At 46.4% G+C, this 11,893-nt stretch overlaps 1 protein-coding gene across 1 annotated transcript; it reads left to right on the plus strand.

Moving 5' to 3' along the window:
- Positions 1–171: 171 nt before the first annotated feature.
- Positions 172–9,908, plus strand: PSMC2 (proteasome 26S subunit, ATPase 2). The gene is made up of 12 exons (XM_084263650.1): positions 172–288; positions 2,461–2,498; positions 3,726–3,807; positions 5,501–5,600; positions 5,937–6,068; positions 6,683–6,755; positions 6,900–6,995; positions 7,252–7,416; positions 7,873–7,960; positions 8,723–8,925; positions 9,462–9,558; positions 9,642–9,908. Exons 1-12 carry the CDS (start codon positions 219–221, stop codon positions 9,797–9,799), a joined length of 1,302 nt encoding a protein of 433 aa, XP_084119776.1. The 5' UTR covers positions 172–218; the 3' UTR covers positions 9,800–9,908.
- The last annotated feature ends 1,985 nt before the right edge of the window (positions 9,909–11,893 follow it).

Here is an 11,893-nt window from a genome sequence, read left to right on the forward strand (position 1 = left end):
TTAACCGAAGCAGCGCACGCAGCTCCGGCGTGCGGAACTCTCCAGCGGTGGCAGCGGTGCCGGGGGAAAGGAGAAGCCTGTGGCGCGGAGCCCGCGGCGCGCACGGGCCGGTGCACCCTCCTTTAGTGTCCCCCGGCGCGGCCCGGCCCGGCCGGAAGCCCCGGCGGTGCTGCGTAACGCATCCGGGGCAGGGCAGGCCGCAGGACCGGGTTGCCAAGATGCCGGACTACTTGGGTGCTGACCAGAGGAAGACCAAGGAGGAGGAGAAGGAGGATAAGCCCATCCGCGGTGAGAGGCGATATGGAGTGGCGGGGCTGGGCCTCCACCCGCTGCCCCCCCCGCCCCGGGCCCACTAACCGTTACCGCGGCGGTGGAGCCGGCAGCGCCCTTCTTCCCCCCCACTCCCCTCTCGGGGTCCCCGTGTTCATGGCGGGGGAGCTCCCCCAGTAGCGCCTTGGCCGGGGCACTGGGGCGGGGGCGGCGCTGCCGGCGGCCATTTCGGTGCCGGGAACGGCGGGGCTGAAGGAGCGGGGCTGGAGAAGAAGGGGGTTGCAGATGCGGTTTCTGGCACTGCCGGCCCCGTCCCCCGAGCGCCTGGCCCTCCCCACCCCGCACCCCCACCTCCCCCACACCCTCCCGGCCCGCGGCTGGGGCTTGGCCGGGGGTGTATGTTTGTGTTAAACGTAAACATCGAACTCGTTCTAAGAGATTCTGAGGGAAGATCAAGGAAAATCGGGCCCGGGAAATCTGCTGCTCAGGTGGGTGGGGGAGAGGGGCGGAGGGGGGTAGTGTAGGAGCCGTGGCTGCCAGCAGCCGGATTCACACGGTGCTGCCTGGGGTACCCTCTTCCCGAGGCCCTGCCAGGTTCTCTTGCAAAAGGCTCTTTAAAAGCCGGGGTTGATCGTCCTGAGGCAAAAGGCCTTTTGGTGTTCGATGACCAGTTAAAAGATTTGCCTCACAAAACGTGATCGATTCTTGTCCTTCATGGGTGGCTGCCTGTGGAGGTGGCTGCTGGGCCCAGTGAGCAGCAGTGGAAGCAGGACAGGGCGAGGTGGCAGATGTGTCTGGTGATGCTGGCGCAGTGTGAAAGCTGCAGGTTACTTCTCACGTTTGAATTTTGTTTGCCTTTTTGTTTCACACTAGTGAATGTTACATAGTCCATCTGGGGATAACATTAATGCTGTATATAACCAGTGACGGACTTTGAACCGTTCCTGCTCAAGAAAGGCTTTTGAATTGGAACAACAGTGTTTAGTATGCATCAAAAAGCAATGGGTTAGGGAGAATGATCAGGAAAGAAGTCAGAATCAACACAAAAAACTACTCTCAAAATACTGTATAATACACTGTGCACACAGATCTTCAGCACTGTGTGGTTTGGACTCCCTCTATCATCAACAAGATATGGTGGAATTAGAAAAAGGCCAAGGATGCTTAAGGTGAAGGCTGTCATATGGTCAGGGAAAAAAATTGCTTTGGGGCAAGGGAGAAGGAATGTTTGAGGTCTCTTAAATGACAAGTGATATAGAAGTAAATAGGAGGTTATAGAGTTATATTTTCCTTAGTTAATTGATAGAGTTCATAGGAGAAACCTGCAGGACTCTGTGCAAAAGCTTATATATTTAACAGCTGGCAACCCTTGTTCTGATGTGGGAATTCTGAGGCTCGTGTACAATGTTTAGATTCCAAGTTGAAGTAAGTAAAGGGAAGCACAGTGCTGATTTAAGCTGGGGGATTCCTTCCTGTGTGTTCTGCTGAATGCTTGCAGACCTTCAAAAAGCTACAGAAATATTCACAAAAGGAAAAATTTGTAAGTACTGTTAATAACAACTTGTGATGTGGCAGTGGGAGCTCATAAAGTATTTGCCACATCTGTTGGGGAAAGTGTATTGGGCCAGGCTCCTTATCTCACCTAGTATCAGCATTCCCATGTTCTCTGTTTTACAATATTAGAACTCACATTGTGTTAGTTACTGATTCTGGGCTGTGGGTTACCAATAGTTTACAGTAGTGTTTTGTTTCTGAGACTAGCTTAGATTTGGTTGCTGTTCCCTGCTCATACCAGGTATTTTTGGAAGAGAGACATTGCTGGTGGAAACTGGTGACAGTTTTTTATTGATGTTTTCTTAAACATTAGGAAACAAAAAGTTTAAATATGAGGTTTTGATATTCTCAGTTCCTTCTCTGTGCATTTGTAGGTCGGAAAGCTACTCTGAGTGAGGCATAGTTCTAGTAGCTTGCTTGCTCTGGGTGGTACAAATCTTTGGACTGAGGAGAGCAGATGGAGACCCTGTTTTGTTTTTCTTGAATGTCAGATGCCTTTTTGTTCCACTTTGGTTTAGTGAAAAAGTAGAAGCTCAAAAGAACTCAGAAATGTACGTTTTCATCTTTTAGAAGCAGAATTGATTCTGGTGGTTTTGTTTTAACACTGGAAGCTAAGGCTTTCTTGTCTTCTTTCAGCTCTGGATGAAGGAGATATTGCCTTGCTGAAAACCTATGTAAGTAACATCTGTGTACAAGATTGTTGAAGAAAAAAAGAAAGTTCTATTAGGAATTGAATACAGGAGCGGAGGGATGTGTAGTCAGTGAGTAGTTGGTAAATCTGCCTCTCTCACTGCTTTTATTTCCTGCCAAAATCTTTTCTCCCTTTCCTCTTCCAACGAGGAAGCCCAAACACGACCCACAACCCTAAAATAACCCAGTATTTTCATTAGCTTGGAACTAAAGAAATCCTTTTCTATTTCTGCTTTGTACTTTGCAGCTGACTGTCACAAGGGACTAACATCTAGGGCTTTACTGGGGCGCTTTCACCAACCAATTTTCTTGTTTCATAAAGAACAGTACCTTTAGGACCATTTGTCCCATCAAATCTACTTGCTGTTAGCTCTTGTGTTAAAAAACAGTTAGCGAGGGATACACAGACCTTGTCAAAGAGAGTGTCATCTTGGGAGGTGTTTTCTGACAGCAGGAAGGCTTAACATGCTAATCTTCCATCAGAAAGCAGAGTGGGTTTGTGGAATAACTTGGAAAATCAAACTTGCAGCTTAGCACATGTCTGGATCTGCATACATGATCCAGAAGTCCGAATGTCATTGATGCAGACTCCTTAATGGAGCTTTAGAACCAGGGAAGGACTCTGCAGTACCGCTTGTGCGCCCTGTGGCGTCTTTCTTGTCGCCAGGTTGATATGAAAGAGATCCTCTGAAGGAAATCCAGATCTGCCTGTGTTGGGCAGGGCAGGATAGCAAAGCATTTGATCACGAGTGAGACTTGAGCTTCTCATTTGTCCCATCATCTTTCCGCTGCCTTCTGTGGGTGATGGAAAGGTTGGGTAAAGTAGTTAAAGCACTTGGCAGGTGCAGATGATTTTCACACAGTGTATACAGAATTCTGTCTGGAAATAATTTTTGCAAAGTTTTTTAAGCTTTAGGAAAAAAGCAGTTTTTAAAGAATAAGGCTGAGGGGGTTTAAAAGAAAAAAACCCAAATCAAATCCTCGAAGTCCACAAATGTGAAAAATTCCCCCTTGCACAATTGGTCAGTTGTGTGTAGCTGCACTGTTTTTGTGAACAGAAATATTGTAACTGGAACTTTGTACTGTCTTTTTTGGCTGTGATCAATAGTTACCCCAAGACAGTATATTGAATGTCTCGATGCTCAGTGGCTATTGGCATTTCTTCCTAAACATGAAATGGGTTACCAAATCTCATGTTATTTCTTTTCCAGGGCCAGAGCACATACTCAAGGCAGATCAAGCAAGTAGAAGATGATATTCAACAACTACTTAAGAAAATCAATGAGCTCACTGGTACCTTTCCTCTTAAAATAACTTTCAGTAGAAGAGTCACATAGGCCAGAACAAGTGTTTTGAGAAGCTGATTTTAAACAGTTTCTGTATGGGTTTATTATTATTATTAGGTGAGAAGGACCTGGGGGTCCTGGTGGGCAGCAGGATGACCAAGAACCAGCAATGTGCCCTCGTGGCTAAGAAGACCAATGTCATCCTATGCTGTATTAGAAGGGGGGTGGTTTGCAGGCCAAGAGAGGTCCTTCACCAGGGCAGAGTAGAGGGGAAGAGACCACACCTGGAATATTGTGTCCAGTTCTGGGCCCCTCAGTTCAAGAAGGACGTAGAATATCTCAAAAGAGTCCAGTGCAGGTCCCCAAGATGATTAAGGGAGTGGAACACCTTCCGTATGCGGAAAGGCTGAGGGAGCTGGGCCTCTTTAGCTTGGAGGAGACTGAGGGGTGACCTTATTAATGTTTATAAATATGTAAGGGATGAGAGTCAGGAGGACAGAGCCAGGCTCTTCTCAGTGATGGCCAGGGATAGCGCAAGGGGCAGCGGGTGCCAGCTGGAGCATAGGAACTTCCATGTGAACATAAGAAGAAACTTTTTCACTGTGAGGGTGACAAGCACTGGAACAGACTGCCCAGAGAGGTTGTGGAGTCTCCTTCCCTGGAGACATTCAGAACCTGCCTGGATGTGTTCCTTTGTGATTTAGTCTGGGTGATCCTGCGCTGGCAGGGGGGTTGGACTAGATGATCTTCCAACTCCTAACATTCTGTGATTCTGTTACTGGTTTTCTTCTCATTTTTTTAATTTGGTAATGTGAGATTTTTGCTGTGCAGGTGGTCATCTTTTTGATTGGGCAGGGCTAGCCTGTACATGATTATATAGTTTTGTAGCTTAACACTTTCCTACTCAAAATTGTCTTTATTTAATGTATTACAGTAGCATGAAACAGCCCTCCCCCTCCCCCCCCCCCATGTCAGGCTGCCTTTGAATAGTGAGTGAACTTTCTTAGACTGTGAAACCCCAAAATGTCATTAATAACAACGTGTATGGTACCAGTTCTTGTGTAAGAAAGAAATGGGTGTCAGAGAAGTGAGCATTTCAAATCAGCTGGTTAGTTGTGCCAGTTACAGGAAAAAATATTTTTTTCCCTCATTTCTTGTTGTTTGTTTCACTGATGGATGTTTGTTGCCCTGTTCTGAATTCTTTAGTGGCCATCAATTCTGCCAGGAAGACTGGAACTTCTATTTTCCAGTAAAATCCCTGATTCTTTCAAGTGTATCATGGAGATGGTACTTTTTATATCCATGTTTTGGAAGATTTATTAGGTTTTTCATCTGTGTGCATCTCTTAGCTTCTGATATCCTGCACTGAAGGATAGAAGCACTTGCAGGGTTTCACCCCTTTTCTGAAGCTTTTAGAAATACGCTTATCTCTGATACCTCTGCTGAGCGTCATTGTCATCATCCACACCTTGTAAGATTGTTGTAGGATGGCTGGAGTGGTACTTGCATGTGTAGCTGCTCAGTCACGTAGGCCTCATTTCTTTAGGAAACTTACTTTTTAGGAAGTCCATCCAAGATGTGTGTGTGTGATTCAGAGATCCCAGAGAGCCTCCTGCAGGCTTCTGTGTAAGGCTGTTGCTGTGGGAAGGGTCGCTGGTGTAGGGGTTAGCTGCTTCCTCCTCAGCTTGTCTCTGTTGTAGGAATCAAGGAGTCTGACACGGGCCTGGCTCCTCCTGCCCTGTGGGACCTGGCTGCCGATAAGCAAACTCTGCAAAGCGAGCAACCCTTACAAGTTGCTAGGTGGGTGCACTCTTCCCTCTTTGCAGTGGAGCTGCATGGTGTTAAATGGGGATTGACAGCTCATGAGTAGACTCTTTTAAGAAATAAGGTTCATGGGTTGTGCATATTGAATGTACCTTTGACCATCGGGTCAGAAAGGAGCTGTGTTAGGCTTGATGATGTGTTAAGTACTTCATACTTAGTCCTGTAATTACTGTCTGATGCTGTGATGCTAGAATTTTTGCTACAAGTACAATAGCTATTGCAGCCTGTTTGGAAAATGGGACTCTGATGTTGAGGTGTCAACTAACAGCAAGTCAGGTCGTTTGCCTGCTGACATTAATTGTTCTGTATTAGGTGCACAAAGATAATCAATGCAGACTCTGAGGATCCCAAGTACATCATCAATGTCAAGCAGTTCGCCAAATTCGTGGTGGATCTTAGTGACCAGGTGGCACCTACTGACATAGAAGAAGGCATGAGAGTTGGGTAAGCACAATCTTTGTTCTTACAAGTTTTCCTGGAGACTGAAGTTTTCTCATCTAATCCATTAGTTTGACCTTGATCATTTCATGGTTTTGCAGCAGTTGAAATAATAATGCTAATGTCTTTCTGTTGGAAGACAGTATCTCACCTGCATGCTGTGCTGGGAATCTTTTGATTTTGACATCATTCTGACAAGAACCATGTGTCATGAGACCTTTTAGTTTGTGTCCCAATCGTCCCAGCTTTCAGGCAGCCCATGTAGCCTGCTTCCTCCTTGGCAGTCTGCAGAGCTACACACAGGGCAGCTACAGGAAATGGGTGCTGAAGAGGTGAAGCCAGTTGCTTTTAGAATCAATATGTTCCTAGTTTGCTCAGTGGGATATTTCAAAGTTCAATTTTCAAAATACTTTTGAATTAATATTTTTGGAAACCTTTAACTTCTTTGCAGAAGGAATTCCAGTTTCTAGCCCAGCTGACTATTAGCTTTCAGGGCTGGGCTGTCTTGATACCAGAGAAGAGAACAGTTTAAGCGTTCACCTTCTAATTTACAGAACTGTTTGTACACAACAGCTGAATTAACCGGTGTTAAAATAACAGTCTTTGTGCTTTCTCACCAGGGTGGACAGAAACAAGTATCAGATCCATATCCCCTTGCCTCCAAAGATTGATCCCACAGTCACCATGATGCAAGTGAGAACTGCCTTTACTTACTGTGGCATTGCCTTGTCTTGTAATTCTGTTTAGGTGGGCTGGATTTTATTCTGGGCTCTTGAGAGCCTAGAGGGATATGCAGCACCAGGCTGCTAACTGCTCACTCGCCTTTTTGTTGTGCAGGTAGAAGAAAAACCAGACGTCACTTACAGTGATGTTGGTGGTTGCAAGGAGCAGATTGAAAAGCTGAGAGAGGTGGTTGAAACTCCTCTGCTTCATGTAAGTAACTTCCAGATGGAAACCTTTATTGTTTTGAAAGTCATCTGTTAGCATTTGAAAGAGCAAGAATAGATAATATAGCTGCATGTAAACACCTAAGTGAAAGGAGATTTAGTTTTAGCAGGTGAAGTCCAGCCTAGCCTGGTTTCTGTTGCTTTTCATCAAGGATTGTCTTAATTTGCATATACTCTTAGAGGCTCCTCATCTTTCGTTTGCACATAACCATAACCTTGCCTCCCCTTTCCCACCATTACAGCCTGAAAGATTTGTGAACCTTGGCATTGAGCCTCCCAAAGGGGTGCTTTTGTTTGGGCCGCCTGGTACCGGCAAAACGCTTTGTGCCCGTGCTGTTGCTAACAGGACTGATGCCTGCTTCATCAGGGTGATCGGATCGGAACTGGTGCAGAAGTATGTGGGAGAGGTAAGAGCATGGAGTTGTTTGCAGATTTCAAGTCGTGGGGACCAGACACCTGGATGTGATGGTTGAATCCACTCACATCTTGGAGATGCAAGGAGAGGGGAGGGACTGTCAGACAAATCTCAGCCAATCAGGCAGTGGATTTTGTTGTGCAGAGCTTAATCTGTGGTTTGGGAGGATGGTAGGATTAGGATTCTCTTCCCAACTCTGCCACTTACTTTTCACTTGTCCCTGAGGTAAATTACTTCATCTATGCTTCTGAAGTTGAGAGTAGTCATTTCTCTCTCCTTTATAACTTGCCAGAAGATTTATGAATGTTTGCTTACCTATATGTGTGCAGATAAAAGAGCTTTCTCATTGGAAAGTTAGAAGTCTTGAAATGCATGGAAACTTTCATTTTCATGGTTTTCCTTTAATGTGCTTTGAATCTTTAACAAAAATCCTGGTTTTTGCTTTCAGGGAGCTCGAATGGTTCGTGAACTCTTTGAAATGGCCAGAACTAAAAAAGCTTGTCTTATATTCTTTGATGAGATTGATGCCATTGGAGGTATGTTTGTAGTATATATAGCTCTAATCTCATACAAAAACTTTGAGGTTTTCCTTTCCTCTTGTAATTCTTCATCTGTCTTGCAGCATCTCAAGTAATGTATTTGCAAATACCGATTTAGCAAAGCTACTGCCAGCATGTCCCATGTCTGGGAAGCTATCAAAAAATAGTATATATAGTTTGAACATACTTAACCCAGATGAGAAGTCATTTTTCCATGTGTGGAACACCCAGATTATTTAAATTTCAGTAAAGAATCTCTGTATTGTCTTTGCAAACCCCCTTCAGCTTCTGGACTATATTAAATCTGTATAACTGCCTGAAGATTAAATGTTTCTTGGGGGGGGGTTGTGGTTTGGTTTTGTGGTTTGGTTTTGGTTGGTTCCCCCCACCCCACCCCCAAAGGGTGGGCTTAGCTCCTTTGAAAGTAGAACAGGTTTTACACAGACAAGGGCAGGGAAGATTTTGGTTGAGAGGAGGCAACCAACCAACCAACCAGTGTTGTGGATCTCAGCAGCTGGGCCAGCTGTTGGGCAGGGAGATGGGCTTGTCCCTGCTGTTCCTATGGCAACGGGCAGGTAACACCACTCGCTTGTTGCTTGAAACGTGCCATTTTCATGTAATCCCCTCACACCTGTTGTAAACTCATTGCAATCACCTGTATGTGCTTTAGGATTACGTTTCCAGGTGTCTGCTGTGTAGCAGCTGGCACCTCCTCCATGCTCTGGTATTTTGTGTAAGGTGTGTGTCTCCTCTCTCCAGGTGCTCGGTTTGATGATGGGGCAGGGGGTGACAATGAAGTGCAGCGCACCATGCTGGAGCTGATCAACCAGTTGGATGGTTTTGACCCACGGGGCAACATCAAAGTGCTGATGGCTACAAACAGACCTGACACTCTGGATCCAGCCCTGATGAGGCCCGGCAGGCTGGATAGGAAGATAGAGTTTAGCTTGCCTGACCTTGAGGTGAGGATGTTTTCTTTCACAGTGTGAAACACTGTGATACCAGTGTTTCTGTGGGTAGGGCATTATTGCCTGGGAGCAGTCCAGGAGATATAACAAAAGCAGTGCTCTTCACTTAAGTGAAACTGCATGGATATATCTAGGGGGTTAAAGATGTGCCAAAAGGCTTTTCCTACACCACAGGGCTCCATCCCTGGCCAAGGAGCCATGGTAAGTCATTGTATTCACAGTATAATCCTGACTTGAGAGGAGGAATCCTTAAATCAGTTCTGTGGTTTGGTTCTGAAGTTGGAATGTGTTTTGTTTGGCTCTTTTGAGAGAGGTTTCTTGAAGTACTTTTACCATTAAAGCTCTTCTAAAAGTTAGTAATTTAGCATCAGGGATGCTCAAACAGGTCAGTCCAGACATAGGAAAATACAGTTGGGGGCAGCAAACAAAAGATTTTGTCTCCATCTGCCCTTGCTCTGGCTGTGGACAGCTGCATGCTGAGAGTCATCACCTCTCCTAACACCAACACTCGTTCTCCACTCTCTCTTCAGGGACGAACTCACATATTCAAGATCCACGCTCGTTCGATGAGTGTTGAGAGAGACATAAGGTTTGAGCTGTTGGCTCGACTGTGTCCTAACAGCACAGGTAAGCTGTATTGTTATTTTTTAACAATTTCACATATCTCCACTGGTGGTCAGCATTGAATCCTTCATCCCTTTCTTCCCAAGGCGCCGAGATCCGCAGTGTCTGCACGGAGGCAGGCATGTTTGCTATCCGAGCGCGGCGCAAGATCGCCACGGAGAAAGACTTCTTGGAAGCAGTGAACAAAGTCATTAAATCCTACGCGAAATTCAGCGCTACCCCCCGCTACATGACCTACAACTAAGCTCCTGCAGTGCTTCTCCCTTTGTTAAACTTTCTGTGAAAAGCAAAATAAAGTGTAGCAATTCATGTCTTCTTCTTGGAAGCTGGAAATAAATGGAGTATTCCAGGCAGTTGGTGTGAGCTCATCTTGTGTGTTCTGTACTGCTGCTGTAGGAGAAATGTCTGTGTGAGATCCTAGTAACAGCCTGAACCTGCGAGCGCTGTTTCAATCTAGTTCCTGAGCAATGTTAGAGCTCCAAAGTTTAGATCCCTACTTGCTGTTTACACCCTAAAACTTATGCCCTAAGCTGCAAAGTCACTGGAAGTGACTGTGGTGTTTCTGTCTGGGTCAGGTATGTCTGTGTAGTGCTTGACACCGAGGTGTAGGTGTGGCTGGATGAACTCTGGGGAGCTCAGGTGTGTGGTGGGCTGACTCATTCCCCAGCTTAGGGAAGACAGGAAGGGATGTTTTTCTCTCTCCCTAGGTGAATGCTCTGGTGCGGTCATAACTTGGGTTTTGTTCTTCAGTGGTTTTCTTCGCTCTGCCTGAGATACTTTGTTTCTTAATAAATAGCAAGTGGGTCATGGAGGAAGAAGGAAGTGTAATTTCTTAGTGCTGTTCCTGCTGTAAAAAAGACTAAAGTTTGACATCAGTCTCCCTAGTGAGCACTTTAATACATCGTATTACTACTCTGAGATGCTGCTGTGCACAGAGAATGACCCTGCTAGGGTCCTGATGCTCTGGTGGCTTGGTGAGGGTGACATTGCAAGGTTGATCTGCATTCAGGGAGCATGTTCCTACAGAGCAGGTGGAAAGCAACACCTTGTCATGTTTTACTTTTTGTTTCAGTGTTGCATTAAAGGTGGTGTTTGGGGAGGGGGGGGGGCAAGGAGAGCTTGAAGAAATAAATACCTGGGGATACCTGGGGGGCAGGGGAGGGGGATGGAAATGCTTTTGGGAACTGCGTTGTCTTGGGAGTGAGCGAGGTTCTGTCAGGTCTCATTTTGATACAACTGGCCTGAATTTACCCATCTGAGATTGTGAAGCCACTTTAGGTTCTTTTTTGAAAGAGGAAGTGTGGGCAGTAGAGAAAGCCTGTACGTGGTGTGTGGAGTTCGTCAGGATTTTGGCCAGTGCCACCATCTTGCTAAGCAATGCGGGTCCTTCATGCATTTTTTGCCCACACCTGCGTGAAAAAAATCTGATCTCAGCAGTTACGTGTTACTTGGCAAGAATGTTTTGGGGAGGGAGGTGAGTTTATTGGTGGGACAGCGTTTTTAGTATTTTCAGCCTGAGAGGAAGGTGTTCCGAAAGCAGCACCAAGAGCTGCACTTGGAATTAAGCGTAGGACAAGTGAAACATGTAAAAAGTTTGGATCTCACCAGGCATCCCAAACTATCACCAGCCCCCCTGCAAGAAAAGGGGGGAGGGGGAATATTAGTATAAGAGGTATCAGGCTGGACTTCACTTAGTGCCCTTTGCTGTGGTGGGGATTCAGCAGGGCATGGGTAGAGGTGCTGCCCTCACTGTAGACAGCCTGGAGAGAGGAAGGTGATGAGCCTGGTACGAGGTTAATGGTGTGGATTTGTTTAATCCCACGCCAACAGACCTAAGGAAGGGTTTCCAATTTTAGGTAGCCGTCTGGTAAGCAGTGCAGGAAAGAGGAAGCCAGTTGCCTCTCTAGCAGATGGGGAGCAGGAAGCAGAGCTTCAGCTGGTGGCAGCAGCGTGCAGGCAGAGACTTGGCTGAAGCTGCCAGATTTGTTCTACTGGAGGAGTTACAATGCAGCAGCACCCAGAAGCAGGTTGCAGAGTACCAGTGCCACACAGGCTGGCACCAAGGACTTTGCTGGGCAAAGGCTTTTCAGTCCAGCTCCCCAGGAAGGGCAGCTGTCACAACCAAGATGGGAAATGCAGCATTAATGGAAATGCAGCATTAATTCATTGTTTTGGTGTGAGGCCTGGCTTGGAGAGGGGCCACCTATGCGGGTGGGGGAGCCAAGAGCGTGAGGAGCAGGAAGCAGAGCAGGAGGGAGGACCTGTGTGAAGGTGATAACCCTTCCCCGCCCCTTAGCAAAGGGACCTTGTCTTGGAATCTCACAAGGCAAAGTGGGCA

Source organism: Gallinula chloropus (genome assembly GCF_964237585.1).
Source record: "Gallinula chloropus genome assembly, chromosome: 1".
In the NCBI taxonomy this organism is placed as follows: Eukaryota; Metazoa; Chordata; class Aves; order Gruiformes; family Rallidae; genus Gallinula; species Gallinula chloropus.